Genomic DNA, 24534 nt, shown 5'->3' on the forward strand with positions numbered 1-24534 from the left:
ACACATGTGTCAATGAGTGTAATACGTTTCCAAATGCATCATAACACAGTGGAGGATAAACTAAGGAATATGGTGTGGGAAGACTTAGATACAGGCTGTTTGAATCTGGAAACTCAACACGTTCTGCTGCTGTAATAATACGGATTTTGCTTAATTTCCCTAGAGGATTATAGTCCCTGCTGTCAGAGTCCAGGAAAGTCAGGCAAATGTGCTGGAATATAAACATCTGAATTGTGTTTCCTTGACATTTAGTTTTGTTCAACCAGCAGTTTAATCTCATGTATCACACGCTAAAGAGTGGATCTTGAGTCTGATTGCAGTGAAAATGGTGTCACAGAATGCATATCTGGTGCTCGGATGCTCTGTCCCAGGCTATTTTTAGCCTGTGTGTGTGTGTGTGTGTGTGTGTGTGTGTGTGTGTGTGTGTGTGTGTACACGTATGCCACATGTGTATAAAGTGTGACAGTCATCACTGGGCTCCCTAACTCCGTTGACAGTGGTTTTCAGAGAGCCCACAGCTAAAGCCTAATGTGATTACTGTCTTTGTGAGAGAGCTGGATAGGAGGTTAAGGGGTAGATATGACTCTTTGTGTGTGTCTGTGTGCGCGCTTGCGTGTGATGTAGTGGGGGTACTATTGTTTGGAGCGTCATCGTCATATAGCTCTGTCATCACAGCGTGTCCTTTGAGCTGGGAAGGATCAGCTCACCACAGGCTTATGATGAAGTGACTACATTGTGTGCCTGCCTTTGTACTGTTGCTTCCACTGATAATGGCTCCTCTGTCTTCCCACAGCTGAAGAAGCCAAGGTGCTGGAAGAAGAAGAGGAGTCAAAGACAGGTCAGCCAAATACACACCTGGTCAAGTTTCAGCTTTTCAAATGGTCAGAGAAGAGATGTGGTTTAAAATAGCTTTTTTTTTTAAAGCTTGACATCTTTTAGCTTGTATCAAAAATGTTTGAATATGTTTAAATACTTCAAATGTAATCATGCATGCATGCCTGGTACTGACAGTACCAGGCATGTACCAGGTAACAAAAAAAGAAAGAATTAGTTCCGTATTAATTGGATTAGTCAACCCAGCCAAGCTGGTAAACAAGGCAATCAATTCTTTACAAATGCAACACTTTGGATATGTGGTTTGATCTAGAAGTGTATGTTTTCCTGACATATGGGTTTCTTTACTTACAGTGCAGGGCTTTCAAGTTGCAAAAATATTAAATAATGCAAAAATCCCCCACAGTTTAGTCTAGCTTCTTTAACACGAAGTGCAGGTGTCAGGTTTGTAGGGACTCAACAGCACAAGTAACTGAATGTTAAGTTTGTTTACTGAAGTGTGAGTGAGCGTTGATGAAGCATGAGTGCGTGTGAGAAACAAGACCAGCTCCAAGCATCAAATCCATTCAACACAGCAACCCGGTGGCATAACTCTTCCACTGTGTGTGTGTGTGTGTGTGTAAGTGTTTGAGGCAGGGAGAGGGAGACGGGCACACTAATTTAGTGATGCCAACAAGCTGTTTTACATTATACATACCCCCCAAAGCTACAGCTATAAAAGTAAAATTTATCTTGTCTGTAAATTTAATGGTAACAAGTTCCACAAGTTTCAAGTTTCTCAAAATGCCAACAATAGTGCTGCCGTGTCCTGCATTTAAATTATCCTTTTTATCAAGGCAAATTGATTTTGCAATTGAATCCTGGCTGAAATGTGTTGGGCATATTGTTGTCACTTGAAATAAGTTGCCTTGAATTTTATGATGTCTAGCAAAATAAATACACACTTCTAGCAGTCTCCACGCCACTATTTCTTTAAATGTATCCAATGGGCCAATAGCCTAAAGTCGTTTACTTATTATTTAGAATTTTTCATGGAATAGGAGCTGGTCAGAGCTGTACCATCTACACACACACTAGCAGTTCTTTTGGGTAGTACTAAGGCAGAGAAAGATGCATGCTAATATGATAATAGCATGCTTGCAATTGAAATGCTAATCAGCTTGCAAGCGGATGTGTCAAAAGAACAAAAAACATAAACTTCTTGCACTTGTTTAAATAAGGTGCTCTGAGGTCTTCTTTTCCAGTAGAACATCATCTTACACTACCATTTACCAAATAAAAACAGTTACTGTTTACCACTATAGAATCACACACACTTTACTTTCACAAGTCTAGAGAAAACATGCATTTGTGTGTTTTACGACTTTACCGCATTGCGTCATAAAGTAAAAGATTACAAATGTAAAACAGCTGTATAGAAACTTGTTTGGCTGTTGGCTCATTTTCATTGGTAATTATTTCCTGTTGTCATCAGTCACCCAATACAGGCTCGTCAGTGTTGTTTCAAAGTGATTGCCAGTTTAGCTGATGATCTGACTGAAATGTGAGAGTTTTCAGTCAGAGTTTTTTGCCCTCAAATCTTCATATAGATTGGCCTCAGCACTACTGCTGGTAGCTATGTTGTTGGAACTGAAGCCAGCAGTAGTCATTTCTCTATTATTGTTTACAGTCCATCACAGGCGGCGCAGGCACTTCAGAGCACCCGTGTATTCTGAAACACATTCTTTAACTGCGAACACCTTTTACTGAAAATGTGAATAGTGTGTTCTTGCACAGCACTGATGCCAATTTACTAAAAATGTCACAATGTAGCTGTGTGGATTGTAGTGTGGAGGTGGAGGACTCAAATGCAGAACAAGGCAGAATAGGAAGGACAAGCTTTATCAAGGTTTATCAAAATTAGAAACATGACACAGAAAATCAAAACAAAACCAAAAACTGAAGAGCTGGGAGGTACCAGAAAACACGAGGGATAAACGGCAGGACAACGCACACTAATGCAGGAATTATTCTACAAGTTGGGTCGACACATACCATGAAGGCTGTGGTGTACCGATAAAAGGAGTTTCCAGATACATAAATTAGCACATAGATATCCAGCAGAAGCCTAAATTAAGCTTACGGGTTACACAGAAGGATTAAACAAATATGACATAGGATACGGGGAGGACTGAGTCCCTGTACTATAAAGCAAGTTCAACAAATTCAGGGTATCTTTACAATATCCAAATGTACTTATGCTAACATTTGCAGTCGTGGTAAGCGGTCACACGAAGCTAGCTATCAACTCAGTTGACTCGATAATTCAACTTAATTATTTTATTGCTGAGTGCTCTCTCTATGTTACTGTTTATTTCTAGCATGACATCTGCACATTAGAGCTTTGAAACTTTAAACGGGATACATTTAAACATTAAACATTACTAGCCCTAAGTAAGGAAATGTGGAAATCACTTTAATTTAAATACAGATCAAAATAAAATGAATTTCAAACGGGGATTCTTGGCATGTGTCCTGTTTTCTAGTAGGTGCAACTCCAGCAGTTTAAAAGAGATTTAGCAGCAGATTAATATCAAGTAGAACAGAATTTATACATTTTCTAAATCTTCAAATTTTATAAACAATTCCTGATATTCACGAATGATACTCATGAGGGAAATGCAAAAACCTTCTCACCCCGCAGAGGTCCAAGGGATCTTCCAGGAATGGTGACGCTATTTTCTTGAGAACTGATAGATCAGTAGGCGGTTACCATGGCAATATACCATGGTAACTAAAGGTCAGCATACTAGAATACCAATGAAAAAAGGATTCGAAACACTTATAAAACTTATAAAAAGATCAAATCAGAAATTCAAAACTTTAGACAATAGAAATTCTTATGAAAACTCAAATAGATTAACTAACAATGCAGGACAGTAAGCACCAATCAAAACCAGAAACAGTGACAAAAATTAGACAATTAAAAAAAGACTTGTGCATATTTGCAATGTAACACTGTCTGTGTCCACAGAATCTTTTCTTTCTTCTTTTTTTGCACTCACTACATGATTTGTATAGAAAGCAAAGTTCAGCACTGACAGCAGTGAAAATCCAGAGCGGTACAAGAGTCATTTTCTACTATTTCTAGAGACCACTGTGACATGGTTGTTGCTGCACTTTCTTTCTTTCCTCCTTGTATTGAGGATCTTCACTGTCTTAGTTTAGCATATTCGCATGTTATGTTAATATTTGCTCATTAGCAGTAAATGTAAAGTACCGTTGAAGTTAGAGTCTGAGAAGCGGGAAGAAGTAGTGGCACAAACACTGTAAAACTTCAGACTTGTTTACATGTCGTGTTAATTAGTAAACTTTCGAGATGTACCATCACATTGAACCAGAGCTGCAGGTTTCTTCAGTATTTATCCTTGCCTTTTCTAGTGTGCTAGTGAACGAAAATAAAATACTGTCATGTTTGCCTTTTTTTCCCTTGAATAGAGTATTAGTATTTAGTATTTAGTATTTATTTATTTTTTGTCATTGTCAAGAACAATGAAATTGCGTTTGGGGCTTCCATACAACCCAAAAAAAAGAAGAAAATAATAAATACCCCTTAAAACCCAAGTGTACATATTTAACCCAGTGTGACTCCAATGCAATAAGACAATCCTTAGCAATAATGTTCGTAGAAATTCAGACAAAGACCTGAGAAACATGACAAAATACAACAATGCAACCCATTCAATATTATTGTACTGTGAGATATGATATCAGATATGATAGTTATCTATTTAAGAAAGAGGGGGGGGGGGGGCAGGAGGGGGAAGAGAATAAAGATATGATGCACCAATGCAGACCAGTTCATTGCTATTAAGAAGTTGGATATGGTTATTGTCCGTGAGAGGGGGGCAGAGAGTTCAGGAGCCTCACAGTGCTGTGATATTTTGCTTAGTATTAATATGACCTTCTGAGTTCAGAATTAATTTTGCCATTAGCAAGCAGAGCAAGTTTCTTCTGGCTGCCTAGCCTCAGTAACTACCCCTCACAGCCCTGAGCAGTTCTCCCTCAAGCGTTAATGTCATTAGAGTTATTCATTTGACACCTTCTTTATTCTGATTGAATTATTTAGCCTTTCTGTGAACACCCAAGTCTAATACCATGTGATTTTTAATAAGCTGAGAGGTGAAGGAGAGTCTTTGAGTGAAGAGGGACAGTGGCTTTTATTCTCTACTGCCTCTCTCATGAATGTTTCAGAGATCTGTGCAGCCAGGAGCAGGGTCAGCCATCCCGCAACTAGCGAGACTTAATAGCTCAGCTTTAGCCAAAAGGCCTGAGTAAAGGATAGCAGAGTTGAGAGACTGTAGTATGCATGCATGTATTGCAGTGACAAGAGCACAACTTGAGGCCACCCTTGGTCTTACTGCTTCTCGTCATCGTCTGCACACCTGGTTGATCCAGGTGGACATAGTAGGCGGTGAGCTTGTGAAGTCAAGCTAATGGCTCTGTCTTCAGAGATAGCTCTCTAAGCAATCCAGACAGCCAGCTTTGTTTTGCCATCTGGCTCCAATTGCGCTGACAAAGGCAGAGGTTCTTGCATGAGACAAAGGAGCTGAAATGAGGCCCACTTTAATAAACCCAGGATGATGGGGAGCCACGTTTGTGTGTTATCTTAATGAGCTGTCCAAAGGAAAGCGCGCCTCCCCTTTCAAAGCCAGCCTGATTGGAACAATAACCAGCGATAACTAGAGACCTGGACTCATTCATTTGCAGTGGGATAGAATCCCTTTGTTGCCTTTACAGCAGAGGCAAATAATGTTTAACAAACAGTGAAGCTCAAATTCTGGATGTATTTCTAGGGGCTAAAGCCAGCAGCAACCTTTTCACACACAAACACACAGTCGGAAGCAAAGGAACACACCCGCAGCACACAGACAGAAGCAGTGGTTTACACCAGTGCCCATTCACATGCAGATACGTGCAGTGCATACAGTTCTAGCTGCCTTCATCCCTTACCTCCGCTCAGAAATGTGTTCAGTAATCTGAGCATGATGTGCTATTTAGAGAAGGCCGCAGTCATGCAAGTGCAACTCCTGTCAGAACCTGACTTCAGTTTGTGTGCACTACCCTGTCTCCATAAGCCTGGACTCCAAGGAGTCAGGCCTTAGCAACAAGGCCCTGAAAGAGAGTGCCAGTCAGTGACCCAGTTCTTTCACGGACAAAGAATCATTGGAAAATAACAATTTGACATACTCCTTTAAAAGGAAGCAGAATTTGAAAAAGGGTTTTATTGACCCCTTTTAACTGAGGCAAGGTTCTGTGAAGGTGTAAGGTTAGGGAATAGCAAGCCCTGTAAAGGTGATGACAGAGGGAAGTCCCACCATCTTTTCTCACTCACTCTTCTCTTAGCAACTTTGTGCCAAGACCACCACTGAAAGAAGAATGACAGTTACTGAACTCATGTTAAAGATTCAATCCCAGCACTTTGTCACCTTAGATATTGTGATAATTTGAAACAGCTGACTGACTAAAGGCTTCAAGATGGTGACTCCAAACAGAAACAAGGACAGCCACACTTTATGGATTACCTTAACGTCTTGTCTATTGAGTAAGCAAGTAGTTTTTAATCAATCTTAATTTGCAATGTAAAAAATTAGATAACCCCAAGCAGTAATATTTTTTTGATTGGTTGTTTTTTGGGGCAGATAAAAATAAATAAATAATCAGGTGTTCTTATTTGTTTGATGGTAAATGGCCTGTATTTGTATAGCGCTTTTACTTGCCCCCCCTAGGGACCCCAAAGCGCTTTACACACCCAGTCATCCACCCATTCACACACTGGTGGAGGCAAGCTACAGTTGTAGCCACAGCTGCCCTGGGGCAGACTGACAGAAGCGAGGCTGCCATATCGCGCCATCGGCCCTTCTGGCCAACACCAGCAGGCGATAGGTGAAGTGTCTTGCCCAAGGACACAACGACCGAGACTGTTCGAGCCGAGGCTCGAACCGGCAACCTTCCAATTACAAGGCGAACTCCCAACTCTTGAGCCACGATCGCCCCATGCTATTCTGTTGAGCTGCTCTCTGTGATATTAACCGACCAGCAACACCAACAAGAGGTTTAGTGGAAGGCTAGTTGCAAGAAAAATTGATGTAAACACAAATAAATATTTTAGGTGTTTTCTGAGATATGGGCTTTTCAATGTTTTATGAAGAAGTAAAAGATCTGATGGGCCTCAGTAGTTTTGCCAGTGTGTGTATTGTGATACAATAATTGTAATGGTCTAAATCAAGAAGCCCTAACCAGAACTGCATATTGCGGTGGGGGGAGCTTTCGGAATTGACTTCTTGGACTACATGGTATTACAAGTCGAAGCCTTATTTAAAAGTTGCACACAGTTTCCTTATAACATAACCCACTTTGACAGACCTGCAGGCCGCTAGCATACCATTTCACATTGCTGCAGTTCAGATTGAGAAGGCCTTGGAAGGTAGCCTCAGGCAGCTCTGCTTGACATGCCCTCCCTTTTCATTGGCACCAGAATCTCCACCACTGAGCTCTCCCAACGGTCACACATTACTGAGTAAAGATATGTAAATAGAACATTCATGTTGCCTTCATTATTAGATGTGGGTCACTGAATGTCTTCAAGAGCGCTAATTAAAAGAGCTCCCTGCACACCACTGCTTAGTAGTTGCGCACAATTATACAAGTACTGCATTCATGTTCTTTGCTGTTTCAGCAACATACAGTAACCTACATGTTTACAGTTGTGTTTTCAGCAAGGGTAAACCCTGAGGCAGCTCTTCAGGGTTAAAGGCCAAGTAACACTGATTCGATGATAATGGAATTATAAACCTCACACCACATGAATCATGTAGTCCTCACATCACATATAATCTTCTAATTATATACAAATGGTTGCATTATTTCCTGTATGCTTACTCATTATTTTATACATTCAGTACACGTAAGTTGAAAAATCAGCATTTACAAAAGTGAATTGCAAGTTGTTTGAGTTTAGAAATTCATCAAGAATGTGTTTCACAACAAACAACTTCTGCAGTGTCTTAGAGGTTATCTGTTGGTCTGTAAGGAAAAGGCCACCTGAACATTGTCAGAAGAGTAAGAAAGAACAGGTCCTAAATCATTTGGAATAATGAGCGTTGTCACAGTTAATAAAAGCAGCCAAACTGCTCACTGTTGCGCATCACAAAAACAGATCCCTAGTTCCACGGCTTAGATAAATGTAACAGTACATGTAAGTAAGAGTTTATGTTTTGGGTTTTTTGTGAAAGAATAAGACTACTTTAGGAGTGACAGCAATCTTCTTCTTTTTTTCTGGGATGAATCCCCCTGTACAAGTGCCATTTACATCCTCCTGCCATACCCACCCACCTTATAACAATCCCTCTTCTGTCATGTAATCTGCGTTCTTCTGACAGCACAGCCAAGACCCAGTGGGAGAGTGCCTATCCATCTCACTACCCCAATCTGCCTCCCCTGTTTGGTTCCACATGAGCACTCAGCTGCTGTGACTAATTAAATAAAGCGCTGTGCCCTCTGCTTCCTGTTAGCCATGGCAAGGTTGGTGCACAAAGATGGAGCAGAGGGGTGCTACTGAAGAAGGGAACAGGATAACAACTACTAAGCCTATGATAATGCTTTGGTCTATAAGACAATGGACAAGAAAGTAACTAAAGTGACCACTGTACAGTTGTCATACAGTTGTTTCATATTTTGAGCAGAATTGTTAACTGTTTTCTTCTCTTACCTTCAGGAATGATATCGCTGAAAAGCTAAGGTCGAACGAATAAAGGTGAGTATATGTGTCTTTAAGTAGATCTGTTTTTTTTAATGTGTTGCTCAGTTGTCGCACTTGTTTTTTTCTCTTTATCACAATTGTCTGGTAGTCTTACTCAGTAGTAATGCTCTGGAGGATACGGGTAAGTGCAGCTGTAATGAGGCTAGGATGTATTAATTCAGCAGAAAGTCTGGAATATGACAAGTCTTGACATTTTGATTTTTGGAATCACAGGGTCACTGATTGATGTGATGAATCTATTTAATTTCATCTGCCATGCAGACAGATTTCCTGGACTCCTTAAAACCACAGTGAAAGTCTTAATAATGGTAAACAATTAAGCTGTGAGCTATGCAGGGTCTCTTCCTTTTTGATGGCATCTGAAACATGTGCTCAGTGTCATCCTTATAAAGCATTTAAACTGCTAGCTACACCCTGAACATAGCTATAACAGACTGCACTGATTTTTTTTAAATCAGAGCCTTAAGGTTAATAAGACCATTTTAAAATGTTGATGCTTTCTTTATAGATATTTGGATAATCTAGAATGTAATGTGTTTAGAAGAGTGCACCCAGTGTTGCAGGATAAAAGAAGCTTCTTTTTTTACAAACCCAAACTAACCACATCTACTTTAATCAGCATACAGTGGACACTTTGGTACCATCATGCTGGCTTTCTGGACATCCTTGTCACCATTAAAGATACACATGATTACTAGTCACTTTCTCTGTTTTTCAGGTGTTGGCACTTTGGCCGACACTTGTTGTCTTTTAAATGTGCTATACAAATAAAGCTGACTTGACTTGACTTGACTTGGGATTGGTAGATCTGACAACATTAGTGTATTTACAGAAAATGAAGAATGAGTAAAAAGGCACAGGATTCATGATATACTAAGTACAGCAGGGCTCGTGAGAATTTAGTCTTCACATTAGAAAATAGATTTCATCCATAATATGAAAATTAAAAGTCTAAAAATAAAGTGCAACAATTTATCCCAAGTAGCAATATAAAAGAAAACATTTATAGCATAGAATAATAGATAGTTGTCTTTAAATTTCTTAAAGCTTATATAAAAGAAATAAACTAGAAGTTTATTAAGTGATGCATAACCAAAGGCCACTATTTATGCAAGGAAGAGGAGAAAAGGCTTTCAGCACCATGGACAGCAACACTTTTACCCCCAAATGATTCAGATGGCTGAAGATCTGCATATCTTGGTATTGCTTTCTGAATGGGATTGCCTCCTTAACTCATTCACTGCCATTGACGTCTATAGCCGTCAACTGCAGTGAATGAGTCAATGGGTTTAACTCATTCACTGCCAATGGCTGGCAGTGAATGAGTTAATAGTGGTGATGTACCTGGCCAGTCTGAACTGTGGTCTCTTGTGAATTAGTGAATGACTCAGATATACCCCTCTGGAAAAGTCAAGAGTTGGTGAACATAAAAGCAGAGTAGTGAACTAGATTATTGAGGGGATTCTCCCTGGAGAGCGTGTGGAGAATTGTTACATAACTGTCAAGGGAATGTTGTGACCATACTGAGAGGAACCTCATCAGTACAGACGCATTATACAGAGTCACAAAGAAGTGGCCCAACAAGTAAACAGATAACTCACGGAGTTCTCTGTCTGTATGATATCCATATTGTCTGGAATGCAGGAAACTGCCTTTTTTTTTTTCTTTCTTTCTTTTTCTTTTTTTCTGCTGCATTGTAGATACGTTCCCCTATGAGCACCTTCTACCTGGGCTGTCCTCCCTGTTTTAGCTGCCATTCTCCAACCCAAAAGATGCTCTCTGGGTATTTATACTTTTGGACTGAATCCATTCATGTTCTCTATCTAGCCTGAGGGACTTTGGCAGTTGTTTGTCATCTGGGTATTATCACAAGGGCATTGTTCTTGTATATCTTTTTCCTTAGTACTTGAATTGTAGTGTTTAAATTGCTGGGTAACTAGGCACTTCTCTATATGGCTATGTTAGCCTTCTCCCCCCGAACACAGCACATGGCCAGGAAAGCCCAGAACCTTAGAGCTATTTTGGGAAAGCTTCAGTACTGTATCCAACAAAGGACAGAAGTTGTTATGAGGAAAAAAGATATTTTTGTCTTCAAAGCTTTCTTTTGTAAGTGAAAAGATATATTTTCCCCTTTGGTTTGACATAGATCTTTTGATATTAGGTGCTGATATGTTGGGAGACATTTTAGAAGGTAGTCCATTCATTTTGATTTGACAAATACTGAAGTATTTTGTCACTGAGGTGCTGGAGAGATAAGAGTCTGTCTTTTGCCAGAAAATGAAACACAGCTTGTTTTATTTAAAATTTCTGATACTTTTGCTGTTGTTTTTTCAGAGTATTCCACAGTAAGTTTGCCGTTATCTACAATTCAAGTTCTAATGCATTTAATTGTTATCCAGGTCTGTATGTGTGTACAGATTTGCATACATACAGACCTGGAGGTCTCTGTACAGATACAGTATGCACATGGACCTCGAGCAGTTATATTAGCAATAAAGAGATCAGTATGAAAGGTTAACAACTCTGTCCTGAATTAAGTGTATATAATTGTTCAGTACAGACACACTGAAGTATGGGGTGAAAAACCAGCAGGCGTAGGGATAGGATGCAATGTAATTTAAATATGCGGATAATGGCTAATTTTCAAACCATCTCCACAAGATGACATTCACAGTGTTGTACTCTGTTGTACTCATAAAAGTGTGACAAACAGTTGGCGGGATGTTTTCTAAGCTATCCCACCATCTGACAAGCCGTTCCAGTGGAGTTTATTGGCTCGTTTACTTACTACCATCACACATTAGCAAAGTATAGATCACAATGTTCTTCGCTGGGCCTCTAGCTCGTACTTTAATAACCAGCAGTTTGGTGTCGATTGTGTGAATACTTTTTATTATAAAGCCGGACAGTTACAGCTTGTTTTTATTATACCCTGATTGGTCATTGCCATAAAGCAGCAGCACCATGCAGAGTGAGTAGAAGATGATGGAGGGTACAGAAAGTAATTTCCTGTAACTAGCCAAAATAAAGTCTGGCCAGAAGGAGTCAAAGAGAGGACATTTGTCATTACTGTAGCATCTACTGACTTTCATCAAGACTGTTATTGCAAGGTAATATCCTGCAAACCTCAAGACCTCCCCACTGCTGAATCATCCTGGATCAATTATTCTAATATTTGTGTGGCAGCTTTGCTATCGATTAATGCATTTATGCAGAGTGCAGCATATTCTATTTAATAAAGCGAGGCTCTGGATTTAATTAAGTCGTTTTCGAGTCAGGGGGCACTTTGTTTTCATAAACCTTTGCCTTACATGTGTTCATTTGTGACTTTTATTTATCAACTCAAACTTTTATTGTTTTATTTCTAGCAGCAATACACACAGACTGTAGAGATAATTACTATCTGTAGAACACTCAATATTTTGTAGATTGTAAACACTGTAAATATAAGGTGCTGATCATTATGGTAACTTATTGGTCCTTGAAAATTTCTGTTAATAAAAGTTCAATTCTATATGTGGGATATTTTCAGCATTGAAAGGTGTCAGATACAATTGATGGGGAACAACAGTTCTTTCTTTAAAGTGAGATTTAAAAGAGAGGTTTTTTCATTTATTCCCTCAACAAGGAGCTCCTTAAAGTTATTAAACATTTAACAAAATCTCCTTCTTGTCCACAGAACACCGTGAGTCCAGTTTTTCATAATTGTCATTTTAGTTTAAAATCTCCCTTTTGTATTTCTGCCTATGGAAGGATATTCACTGAATAATGATGCTCCCAGCAAAGCTTCGAGGAAAAAGTTGAACATCGATGCATTGTTCTTAGAGAGCTGGAGTTATTGTATCACATCGTACAATGGACTCGTCTGACATAAAACAGCGAATATCTTAGAAGTAACATTATCTAGAGAAACCTTAGAGCTTCCCAGGTGAAATTCTGCATTTCATTGCTTGCTCTCTCTGTTCGTAATTTGAAATGATATTTAAAGTCTTTTATTCTTTGTGCATGTTAAGGGGGGATGAGCACTGGTACTGCGCAGAACCTTGGCCTAGCCAGAGATAGCTGCAAATGAGATGAGAATAAATATTCAAAGGGAGACATGAAGGGAATAAAGAAAACTCAGTGAAATAAGGGGTAGCACGGACGATCCCGGTCATCTACCTGAGGACTTTCGATGAATTCCAATGAGAGTGCAGATTACATTTTTTAAAGATAGGCCCTATAGGTGCAATTAGTGCTACATAATGGCCCTTTTGCAGCTCCTTCAGCAGAGTTGTGAAATATTGATTTAATTCACCCCTATATATTCACTTAAACTCTGCACTGTCATGCGAATAATACATCTCATTGTTGTATTTCTATGCAGTAGTAGCTCCGGCTTGGCTCTATCATGGATTTTTAACTACATACTGTGCTGCAAATAGGGAGTTCTTTTTCAAAGATATGAAAAGATGAAAAGGGGGGAGATGTGGTGAAATTTGAAAACAGAAAACTAGCCTGAGTGTATTTTAAAAGCTAGCTGCAGCCAGGTGTACTCTAGAAGATGGGATGTGAGTTCTCTGATGTTGTGTTTTTTTGGAGCAAGGAGTAGTAAAGGGCAAGGGGAGCCAGAGAGGAGGTTCTTGAATTCCGTGTTGTACGTGGCAGGTGAAGCCCGGCAGACACTGATCATGTCAGACAGGACACTTACATTGGACTCACTCCAGGGAGGTGTGGGGTATCTTGAAGTAGAGTTTGACTCACTATTCCAGTATCTCTGATCTCTGCATTATTTATGCTTTTGTCTCAGCCATTTATCAGCATTTTTATACCTCGCAGCCTCATTCTACAGTACATCTCCTGTGATGGAGTAGGTTGCAGCGATGATAGCCTCTGAGGGAAGCCAATAACTGAATATAGTAGCTCATATTGATATCAGAAAACTGTGGAATGGACAAGTGTGCTGCGTAGCAATCTCTGCATGCTGTTGAAAACCTTGGCAAACATCCATCCACATCAAAATAGTGCTGTGAAAAATAAAATAAAAATAAAAGACAAGAAGGAAAATGCTGTGCTGGCTTCGCTCTCTTACCTTTATATTAATTTTTAGGAGATGAAACTGGTAATATGTGAGCTATGGTAGGAGTTGCACAGCAACTGAATCACTGATCAATGACAGCTAATGAACACGGCAGGAGTTCTGCTCTGTTTGCCACTCGACAGAGAGCTGCCTTCTCCAGAGAGTTACTTCTCTACTGTTTTTGCCAGGAAAGCACAGGAGCCTTCATTGAAACCAACTGCCTCTGGGCTCAATTAACTACCATAGATTACTCATAATGCAGATGAAAGACTGCATACGACAGCGTGTTGATGTTGGAAAAACGTGCGAACACAAAGTGGATGCATTCGTGGATACAGACCAAATGGACACTGATTGTGAGATATGGGATCAATGCATAGATTATAAAAAAGCCTCCACACAAATAGCAGCAACAATAACAACAAAGTTATTATGCTGATAATGATAATAGACACTGTTGTGTGCACATGTTTGTATCTTGTGAGATTATTTTATTAGGCTCTGTGCAACACGGTAAGGACAGAATGACTAAAACTCAATTATAATAAGCTATAGCATCGGTTAATATTCCTCAACTGTCTTTTTACATTGAAAATGTTCAGTTCATATCAAGCAACACTGGCTGGCACCTACTTTTTATACATAAATTACTCATCACTTGTAAAAACTGGTATTTTTAAATGGATCCCAGCGTATTGTTTATGATGCTGCTGGTTATCAAAGTGAATATGCTAAGCGCTAGAGAATTTACAGATGGCATAAACCTAAACACTGAACAAACCCCCCACTGTGAAGGGAATATGTTAACCATATTGCTCGGAGAGATGGCGTGATGACTTTCATGGATAGCTTTCAGAAGTGTGCACATTATTGTGAAACTACAGGAGAAATCGCATGATTAGACAGCGGAAGCTTAAACATGCACGTCTTGGCAGGCTAACTGCTTCAGTAATGCAGAAGAGTAGTTAATGAGATAAGAAGGACCATGATCAAATGCGAAGAGCAAGCTATTCAGAATCAAGTGCACAGAAGAGATGTTGTTGAAATGCACTTGTTAACACGGTTGTAAGAATGTTCTAGATTTTCTTTTCTTCTAATGGAACCATTAATTCTTTTACTATCGCATCCAGCATAGTAGTGCATGAGTAAATATTCAATCTGTCAGTCAGTTAGAAGTGATCATTTTGCTCTTATCCTCAGAAATGACCTGTGTGTTCAGACCATTGTTTATCACGTACAGGCTTTTTTATTGCTTGTTTTTTTAAGCAATTGCCCGATTAACCGTGTCATTTCCATCCTTCCACTTAACAGTCTGTGACACAGCCAGCAAAACAGTGCAGGAACGCACTGGTGTATAAGTAATTGTGCATCAGGCAGCAATGGATTGTTGCTATAAAATGAGTACCAAACTATTTTTACACATCACAAAACACTTTTATTCTACGTTAATAAAAGTCATTTAAAGAGCCAAAAAGATACCCGGAAACCTACTGAAATGGGAAATATGAATCTTCCATAAAAACATTTGGAATTGACCTTTATGCACAACTGTAATGGACTAAAGTGTGCAATGAAATGGAGCTGAATCTAAAATCTTTGACGTAAACATGTCACAGCCCTTTAGCTGTCTCTCAGCTCGCCTCAGTTCAGCTTGTAAGGTGACAGTCACCTTCATGCTGCATCAGGGAACAAATGAATCACAACACAGGTAAGAGACTCTTGGCATGTCATCCTGTATGACACTGAATACTCCTCAAAGTTAACATACTGAGAATACAAGTGGTTAGGGTAAATGATCGACTTGCCTGTTGAGGTAGCCAGCGTCCCAGTGTGCGCCCAGAATAAACTAGGGCAGTTTCTTTACCCCTTTTTGTACCTTTCTCCTGGTACTGAGTCACCTCACCTTTGGGGCTTACCACAGGAGTCTCTTCAAATGATCCTTTAGACTGAAGTGAAGAATCAAGATTAATGCACTTCCACGTCTTGCCCAGGCTCTGGGGGGAAAAGTCTTATAATTAACACCAGGGGGGCTGCAGACTGCTTTTGGAAAGAGGTTAAGGGTGGGGTACCGCAACCATAGGAAAAAGAGCTGATAAAGGTGTAAGATTTTTAGAGTGTGATATATGCTGCTGCTTTGGAACAACAGTGTGGTAACAGAATGACCTGTCAGACACCTCACTCTGGCTTATTGTTATTGGGATAAAGTGGAAAAGCCCATAGCAAGAGCTGCTGCATTACTCCATCATTCATAGTGATCATTGTTATATGTTCTGATCTATTGAATTATCTCTGCACGGGACCAGGGCCCCCCTCCCCCTTAGATCCCAGCACAGGCCTGTGCCCACAACTCTTCTTAACAGTTTCCAGTTAAGTAACTGTCTGCGCCGATTTCCAGAGAATATGACACGTATGTAATCCTTTATCACTTATTGTTTTCTTGACAAGAACCAGAGGAGAAGATTGATAGCATTCTTCCATCTGTAAGTATGAAGCTATGGCCAGCTTGCTTCCCAGTTCTTCTAGAGCTCACTTTAGAGCACTTATATTTAAAGTATGGGTTTTGTGCAGGTCTACCAAAGACAACATAAGGTGTTAATAGATGCTAGTAGGCAGATTTTGTTACTGCCACTCTTTCTTTCTGACCCTTTTTCTTATTTTCTTGTCCTATAAGGTGCTCTAATGCGGGACTTACAGTATTTAGTAATTATTTTTAACTTAAGAATAGAAATTTTTAATGTTAATGGTACTTCTTTTTAGTTCAGACAGGGCCACACTCATAAGCCCAACCATGTAGCTTGCTTCATACGTCCTTTATTCCTGCTGCTCTGTGCTCACCTCATCACACTACATTGCCCAGATACACTGAAATTCATCTCCTTCCTCCTCATTGTACATATTGTATTTCTTTCATTCAAATGGTTTAAATCTCAGTCTCTGGGATGTGATCTCATGGACAGTCAATGACAACGTATGTCATTCTAAAATAAATGGTGAAATCTGACTTAAGAGTTCTGCCTCAAGTAATGCGTATGTCACGAACTCTACAGCTTATTTTTAAAAGAAGGTGCTGCAAAAAAAAAGAGAGAGGTAATAAAACACTTAACTTTTTTAGTACCTTATTTAGAGTCACATTCCTCATACTTTACTCGAAGGCAGTGCATTTACATGCATGGTTAGGCCTAATAATAACAGCCTTTTGTGGGTCTTCCCACACTGATGATAGTAACTGCTATTTAAATATATTTCACAGCATACAGTTTTTGTCCTGCCGTAACCCTGGCATCATCTTTACATTATAAGCTTCTAGGGTATCTACTTAAAAATAAATATAAATGTACTTTTAAAGGCAGAGATGTCTAACCTATCATAATTATTCATTCTTGTGCAAAGAAAGCGTCATGATGTGTTTATCATCCGGTAACATCTTTTAAGTATCACCAAGGTTTAGCTGCTTCCTCATTATTCTAAATTCGTCTCCAAGGTTATTCTCAGTGGTTTTCTTCCACAGCGCTATGCCTGATCTTTGTCTTTGATTGATATTCCGATTGTTCTTGTGTTGCTTGTTATTAACTTGAAGTTTCATGTTATTCTTTTAGGGAGAAGTTACCAATGACAAAAATGAAATGGAGCTTATTTTACTGTAAATGAGGAATGAAATGGGCACAGTGTGGATTTAATCAATCATTAGATTGAACCCCCTCTGCAGCTGTATCATTCAAGTGAATATCCTCCTGTAGCCCCAGTAAATCTGTGGTTCCTTGTGTCTCAGGGTTTGGGTTGCAGGAGTGGTTTTGCCTTGCCAGGGCCCCTCTGGATTCTCAGACAGAAGCTGTTAATTAAACATTTAAAGTGGATCTTACTTTTTGATTACCGGTGGACAGCTTGTTATTTTGCAAGATTCTACATTACTGTGGTGTAGCTGTATATTCACTGAACAAAGGGTGCTTTTATTTCACCTCTGAGCTCAAAAGCTTTGATGACTTTGAAAAACACATCTTCAGAGAATGTGTATGTCTGACTCTAAGGGCAGATTTGAATCAGTTGAAAAATCTGTTGTTCATTTGGTTGATGGATATGTTAGGAAGTCAGATTACACTCTGACAGGGAGCAAATGAAATGGATCTTCTTGTGGCAAGCTTTACAATTTGCAAAGATTCCTATCATTCATAATGACAGTCTCTACAACTGTATCAGTTGTTGCTCTGACATTTTGGAGCTGTTAGCAATACCCTTAGGGCTTTCATTTAGGATTTATCCACATCACACCAGCTGTCATGTGTAAAATATAATAAAAGGATGATAATAAGCATTAATTAGGAGGTAGGAGCAGCTTGCTAACAGGACTATTTTTGTACTTCCTGTGATGAAATTTATAGTGAGGGCTTCAAACACCACAATACATCTGCTTATTGAGTGCACAGAGTCAAAGCTTTTCAAGTTATATTCTATCTGAAACAAAAGTAGATTCATGACGGGTTTAGACAGCCAAAGTCTTAGTGGTACAGAGAGCACACAAGTCAGATTATTAGACCCTCTCAGAGTACATTCATCTTAGCAGGAAACATAAATGAAAATATCTGTCTTCAATATGTTTATTTAGGAGTCCAGCAGATGTGGCTAAATTGACTATTGCATCTAAAAACTGAACCTCTAAGTGTGTAGGCAACTATACTGCCTTTAAAAGCTTCAAGTAGAAGAGCGTCATGTGTGACATAATTAAATTCCTCCCAAGTTAATTCATACTGTTTAATGATGCAGGGAGAACAGTTTCTTTCGCTGCGCTAGCAGTGGGATGGTCCACGGGGGCCACCAGTAAGGGGAAGTTCAGGAAGACACAGAGAGGAGGATAGAGAGAGACTTGTAGGTTGTAACAGTGTTGAAAAGACTAATTCTTACTGGTGTAACTGTTTATTTAATAATGTGAAATCCACTTGGGTTCTTTTGACTCTTTCTTTGCAATTTTTAAATTATTACTGCCACTAATAATGACAATAGTGCTTTGAAAATTGTTATTTACTTGGTGTGAAGCTGACTCATCACTATTTGCATTAGTTATTTCGTTTCTGTGTTCTGCTGTGATCGTCACCTTTTCCACACTGAGCAGGCTGATGCCGATTTTCTTTTTGTGCCTTTTTTCAGGAGTCAGGACCAGATGGGGGGGAGAAGATGAGTCTGGCGGGTGATCCCACTCCACCTATCCATCAACCTGGAGACTATTTCCAGCATCCCCTACAGAATGTCAAAGCCTCGCTGAGCAGAAGACGAGTCCATCATCTTCTTTCGAAGACTTTCCCTCGAGTTTCCATCAAAACACATAAACACATCATGTGCCATTATTTTCTATTGCCCGTCCTCCCTTTCTGTCGACGGAGGGCCACGCGAGTGAGTGAATGCAGTTGAGTGGGTTGTGTTCTATGCAAAAGAGAAGCTCTATTTGAGAACTACAGGATGTGACAGGATCCTTTCTCTGTCGCTGAGATCACTCTGTATGGGTAGTGATGGGGCATGTGCCAGAGATCTCCTGTCTAATAGGAAGTGAGACACTTAAAGAGATGACCCTGCCTCAGTTGCTATCACTGTCTCTTGGCCAGGGAGAGAACTTGGCTCTCCCATTACTCCTGCACTTGCTAATTAGCGTCTGTCACTGGAGTAACTTGTACCTGTCAGTGTGTGCCGCTCTCCTATGTTCAGTAAGTTGAGGGAATTGAAATTGAATGCCAGCTAAGCTCCAACAAACTGCAAATGGTGCATGGGATACACCCTGATTTCCTCACTGACCTGACTGCCTTGTATGTAAGAATTTTTTTTTTTTAATGAAGTCAGACTATCACAGCTAGCTTCTACAGCTGGTGTTGAAAGATTTATCTCGCCCAGGCCAGGGGTTGTGCAGGTTGTTTTATTGCAGTACTTAAGTAGATTCCTATGCAGTACAGGTATGTCCATGTATGAATGTCAAAGCCATTTGTGTTTGATAACCGAATGCCTATTTACATTAAAGAGACAAGGTGAAACTGGCTGGTCATTGGTAATTATTGGTCCAGTTCCCAGGGCCACTGTGTGTTCGTTCAGGCAGAGCAAGGTCGAGAAGAGAAGACATTTCTTCTCTTCACTCACAGGATTAGCCACGCAGTTCAAATTTGTCCTTCCACTTTTCTGTTAGTTGATATGTCTGCCGACTACCCTATTCTACATAATGAGTAAAACATGAATTATGGTCAAAGTAACACAAATATTTCATTTACATGCAGATCAACACTGACATGTTGAATTGTTCCCAGTTAGACGCAGTCCTATTTTGGGCCTAATCCCTCTCTGTTTGCAGATGCTCAGTCATCCCAAACATTTTACTTGTTTTGAATAATGGATTTTCTCTGTGATTGTTTGTTCCTGTCATATATAAAATAGCTACCTTGTATCAAGTCTGACTTGTAGAAGTGTTGCAGAAATACCTTCCCAGCACACCTAACCATACTGATACCCATACGGCATTCACAGGAACATGCGCGCACACACTGTGTCCTTTGCTTAAGCTGGCTGAGACTGTTGACCAAACCCCAGGTTGTGCCCAAATGCGCAGATCTCTCTGTACAGTAGCCCTTGACCTTGCTGTGTGTCCTTATAGCCCAGACACCCGCCTGAAATTAAATTACAGATTAGTGGCTCCAGGCCCAAAGAGGGGTTTATTTGGTTGGCCCTTCAGTGAAGCGCTCATTTTCTCATTCACAAACTGGAAAAGATGTTGTGGGATTTAAGGGAGAAAATTCCAGTCTTGAAGATATTTTCTTTCTTGTGACAGCGAGTGCTGCAGCCAGTGGTCACATAAAATTGAATTGTCTGCAAAGATTTCTAAATCTTACATTATAGGAGGAAGTGACAGAGGCTCAGCTGAACTCTGATGAAGCGTCGTCTCAGTAGGTCATAGTTACTTTTTGACCGTCCTGAATAGGATTTAAAAAAAAAAAAATTATTATTTTAGGGAAAACAAGAAAGGCAAATGTTACGCTAATTAAAAATTATATTCACTTCCAACTGCATTCACATACAGTTTGTTTGAAGGCAGAAAAAGAAAGTGTGTTAATTATTTTAATTAATGTATTTATTTTATTAGAAAACTGCCTCATCTGGCTAAATTAGATGACCGTTGCTCTATATTAGCTTTACTTACACAAAACTGATTTTTGTCCCCATCTTCTAGTACTTCTAGTACTGTTGCAGTAGTGCTAATACTTATTACAAAAAGATGATAAACCAATGATGCATCACATCAAAATTTAGACTTGTTTGGCTTCAGATTGAAAAAGAGTTCAAACTGTGAGACCTAAATCTCTTCTGGTGCATAGACTCATGAATATGACCAATAATAATAATATGGAACCTTTGTATAGTACAGTGGGGCAAAAAAGTATTTAGTCAGCCACCGATTGTGCAAGTTCCCCCACCTAAAATGATGACAGAGGTCAGTAATTTGCACCAGAGGTACACTTCAACTGTGAGAGACAGAATGTGAAAAAAAAAATCCATGAATCCACATGGTAGGATTTGTAAAGAATTTATTCGTAAATCAGGGTGGAAAATAAGTATTTGGTCAATAACAAAAATACAACTCAATACTTTGTAACATAACCTTTGTTGGCAATAACAGAGGTCAAACGTTTACTATAGGTCTTTACCAGGTTTGCACACACAGTAGCTGGTATTTTGGCCCATTCCTCCATGCAGATCTTCTCGAGAGCAGTGATGTTTTGGGGCTGTCGCCGAGCAACACGGACTCCCGCCACAGATTTTCTATGGGGTTGAGGTCTGGAGACTGGCTAGGCCACTCCAGGACTTTCAAATGCTTCTTACGGAGCCACTCCTTTGTTGCCCGGGCGGTGTGTTTTGGATCATTGTCATGTTGGAAGACCCAGCCTCGTTTCATCTTCAAAGTTCTCACTGATGGAAGGAGGTTTTGGCTCAAAATCTCACGACACATGGCCCCATTCATTCTGTCCTTAACACGGATCAGTCGTCCTGTCCCCTTGGCAGAAAAACAGCCCCATAGCATGATGTTTCCACCCCCATGCTTCACAGTAGGTATGGTGTTCTTGGGATGCAACTCAGTATTCTTCTTCCTCCAAACACGACGAGTTGAGTTTATACCAAAAAGTTCTACTTTGGTTTCATCTGACCACATGACATTCTCCCAATCCTCTGCTGTATCATCCATGTGCTCTCTGGCAAACTTCAGACGGGCCTGGACATGCACTGGCTTCAGCAGCGGAACACGTCTGGCACTGCGGGATTTGATTCCCTGCCGTTGTAGTGTGTTACTGATGGTGACCTTTGTTACTTTGGTCCCAGCTCTCTGCAGGTCATTCACCAGGTCCCCCCGTGTGGTTCTGGGATCTTTGCTCACCGTTCTCATGATCATTTTGACCCCACGGGATGAGATCTTGCGTGGAGCCCCAGGTCGAGGGAGATTATCAGTGGTCTTGTATGTCTTCCATTTTCTGATGATTGCTCCCACAGTTGATTTTTTCACACCAAGCTGCTTGCCTATTGTAGATTCACTCTTCCCAGTCTGGTGCAGGTCTACAATACTTTTCCTGGTGTCCTTCGAAAGCTCTTTGGTCTTGGCCATGGCGGAGTTTGGAGTCTGACTGTTTGAGGCTGTGGACAGGTGTCTTTTATACAGATGATGAGTTCAAACAGGTGCCATTCATACAGGTAACGAGTGGGGGACAGAAAAGCTTCTTACAGAAGACGTTACAGGTCTGTGAGAGCCAGAGATTTTCCTTGTTTGAGGTGACCAAATACTTATTTTCCACCCTGATTTACGAATAAATTCTTTACAAATCCTACCATGTGGATTCATGGATTTTTTTCTCACATTCTGTCTCTCACAGTTGAAGTGTACCTCTGGTGCAAATTACTGACCTCTGTCATCATTTTAAGTGGGGGAACTTGCACAATCGGTGGCTGACTAAATACTTTTTTGCCCCACTGTAAGTAGCATCTGTGATTTCAAGCAAAGCATCCCTGCTCGTGCCAGCTTCTCATTTGGCAGTGCAGTCCAGTTGGCATACTCAGTCATTTTAAAATTCTTTGTACTTGTTTTTTTCCTTTGAAATATAATCTTTTTTTTAAGAGTTGAACGCTCCCTTTCATCTGTGGTGATGACTACATGTTACAGTTACCATGCTTGGAATACTTCAGAGGTGACACGAGTGTTTATGAAGTCACTCAAACACGAAATGAGGCACACTGATTTAGACGAATTCTGAATTGGGACAAATTCAGCATACTTTTAGATGACCTAACAGTTGCAGGTATTCTACGTTTCTACTTTGTCAATCTGCAAAGGCGTAGGAGAAACAGCTGAAGTTCTAGTACATAAGGTTTAAATAGTTGTGACACAGGCACACTTCACACCTTGTATATACTTATATGTTGGCTGTTTGTCAAGTCAAAAAGGAAAAGAAAACTTCACAATGAAAATCCAGTGAAAAATGTATAAATGTTGCTGTCAGTGCAGACAAGATGAAACCGTAACTTATTTAAAATAGTATCTATTTTTCAAAAAGCTCTCCCTCTTTTACTTTCCAGAGCACAGCGTGCCTCAGATTGTGGTCCAACCCCACAATATATTTATGTAAGCACTTCTGCTACTCAGCATTTAACTTAATTTGAACATGAGGTTCTAGGAAAGTAGTAATTTAAATGGGGACAGCTGTGCTCTTTAAATTTTAGTACATGGTAAATGCTCTTTTGGAAATGTACTTTCTATCCCTTTTGTTTAACAGATTCTTCTGCGTAAGCATCCTTTCATTACAACATGAATAATTTCTGTCACATCTATCAAAAGTAATGAGTCTAATAGGAAGAGGCAAATGGCAAATTCACCCTTTCATAGTTACTGGTGATTTGTATTCTGTTTGTGATGAAACACCTGAGGCCAGTGACTCCCAGTCCAAGTACTCTGGATCTAGAGTTCGGCTGATTTCAGTCTAATCATGAACTGATTCACACCAGGGACTGCAAGTGACTGCAATTAAGTTGGCTGTAGTAAAGAAAACCAGCTCTGCAACCAGGATTGAAGACTGCTGTTTAATTGGTTTATTCATGGAACCATGGGACAGGCCACTTCATCACAAGTTATCAAGATGCATGTAAATAATTTGTGCTCTAGCCATCGGTCAGCTACCCAGAATTTAAGCATAGCGTGTAAACGCCTACTAAGAATTCAGCTCACTGCGAGCGTCCTTGCATCATTTTTACGATCTGCTTGGTTTGTTCACCACTTAAGAAGAAAACACTGCCAGCATTTTACACTGTGTTTTATTTCTCCTGAGGAGGTTCAGCAGTGCATTTTGTATGCAGAGGTTGGAGCAAAACATTAAACAGGCAGCTGCTGTGGTGTTTTACCAATATGCACTCTTGTAAGCTAAGACCAGCACTTCAGGAACAAAGCTGCTAATGGCTGTGATGTTTGATGAATTTTTGAGATGCCATTCAAACCATCGGCCTCCATCAAAATCCACAAAAGCAGGCTTAGTATTGTGTCAACTTCTATTAAAAGTGGCTTTGTGTTTATGTTAAATAGTAATCGAAATCCAATACATTGCACAACCAGACCAGACCTAGAAAGTACTTGAAGTTAACCTGAGCATAATGCATAATATATAATGTGTAGTGTAAGTGTAATGTTCTGTCAAAAGGCTCAACATGTTACTGCAGCTTTAAAAACTGCTACAACAGATAGGTTATTTAATTAATAACAACAATGGATTTTAGAGAATTTGAATGTAAAATACTGACATTTTTATTATATAAGTCAGGATGCTGTGTACACAAACCCAGC

At 39.9% G+C, this 24534-nt stretch overlaps 1 protein-coding gene across 1 annotated transcript in view; it reads left to right on the forward strand.

Moving 5' to 3' along the window:
- Positions 1-19705, forward strand: part of cd276 (CD276 molecule) — a 71938-nt gene extending 52233 nt beyond the window's left edge. Inside the window, exons 6-8 of the mRNA XM_085451009.1 lie at positions 794-838; positions 8591-8629; positions 18834-19705. Of these exons, the coding sequence (XP_085307135.1) occupies positions 794-838; positions 8591-8613 (68 nt within the window). The 3' untranslated portion in view covers positions 8614-8629; positions 18834-19705. The remainder of the gene's footprint in view (positions 1-793; positions 839-8590; positions 8630-18833) is intronic.
- The last annotated feature ends 4829 nt before the right edge of the window (positions 19706-24534 follow it).

The sequence above is a fragment of the Copadichromis virginalis genome, linkage group LG1, assembly GCF_057382275.1.
Source record: "Copadichromis virginalis isolate Kocher_CV1m ecotype Utaka linkage group LG1, C_Virginalis_male_GT1.1, whole genome shotgun sequence".
Taxonomy (NCBI): domain Eukaryota; kingdom Metazoa; phylum Chordata; class Actinopteri; order Cichliformes; family Cichlidae; genus Copadichromis; species Copadichromis virginalis.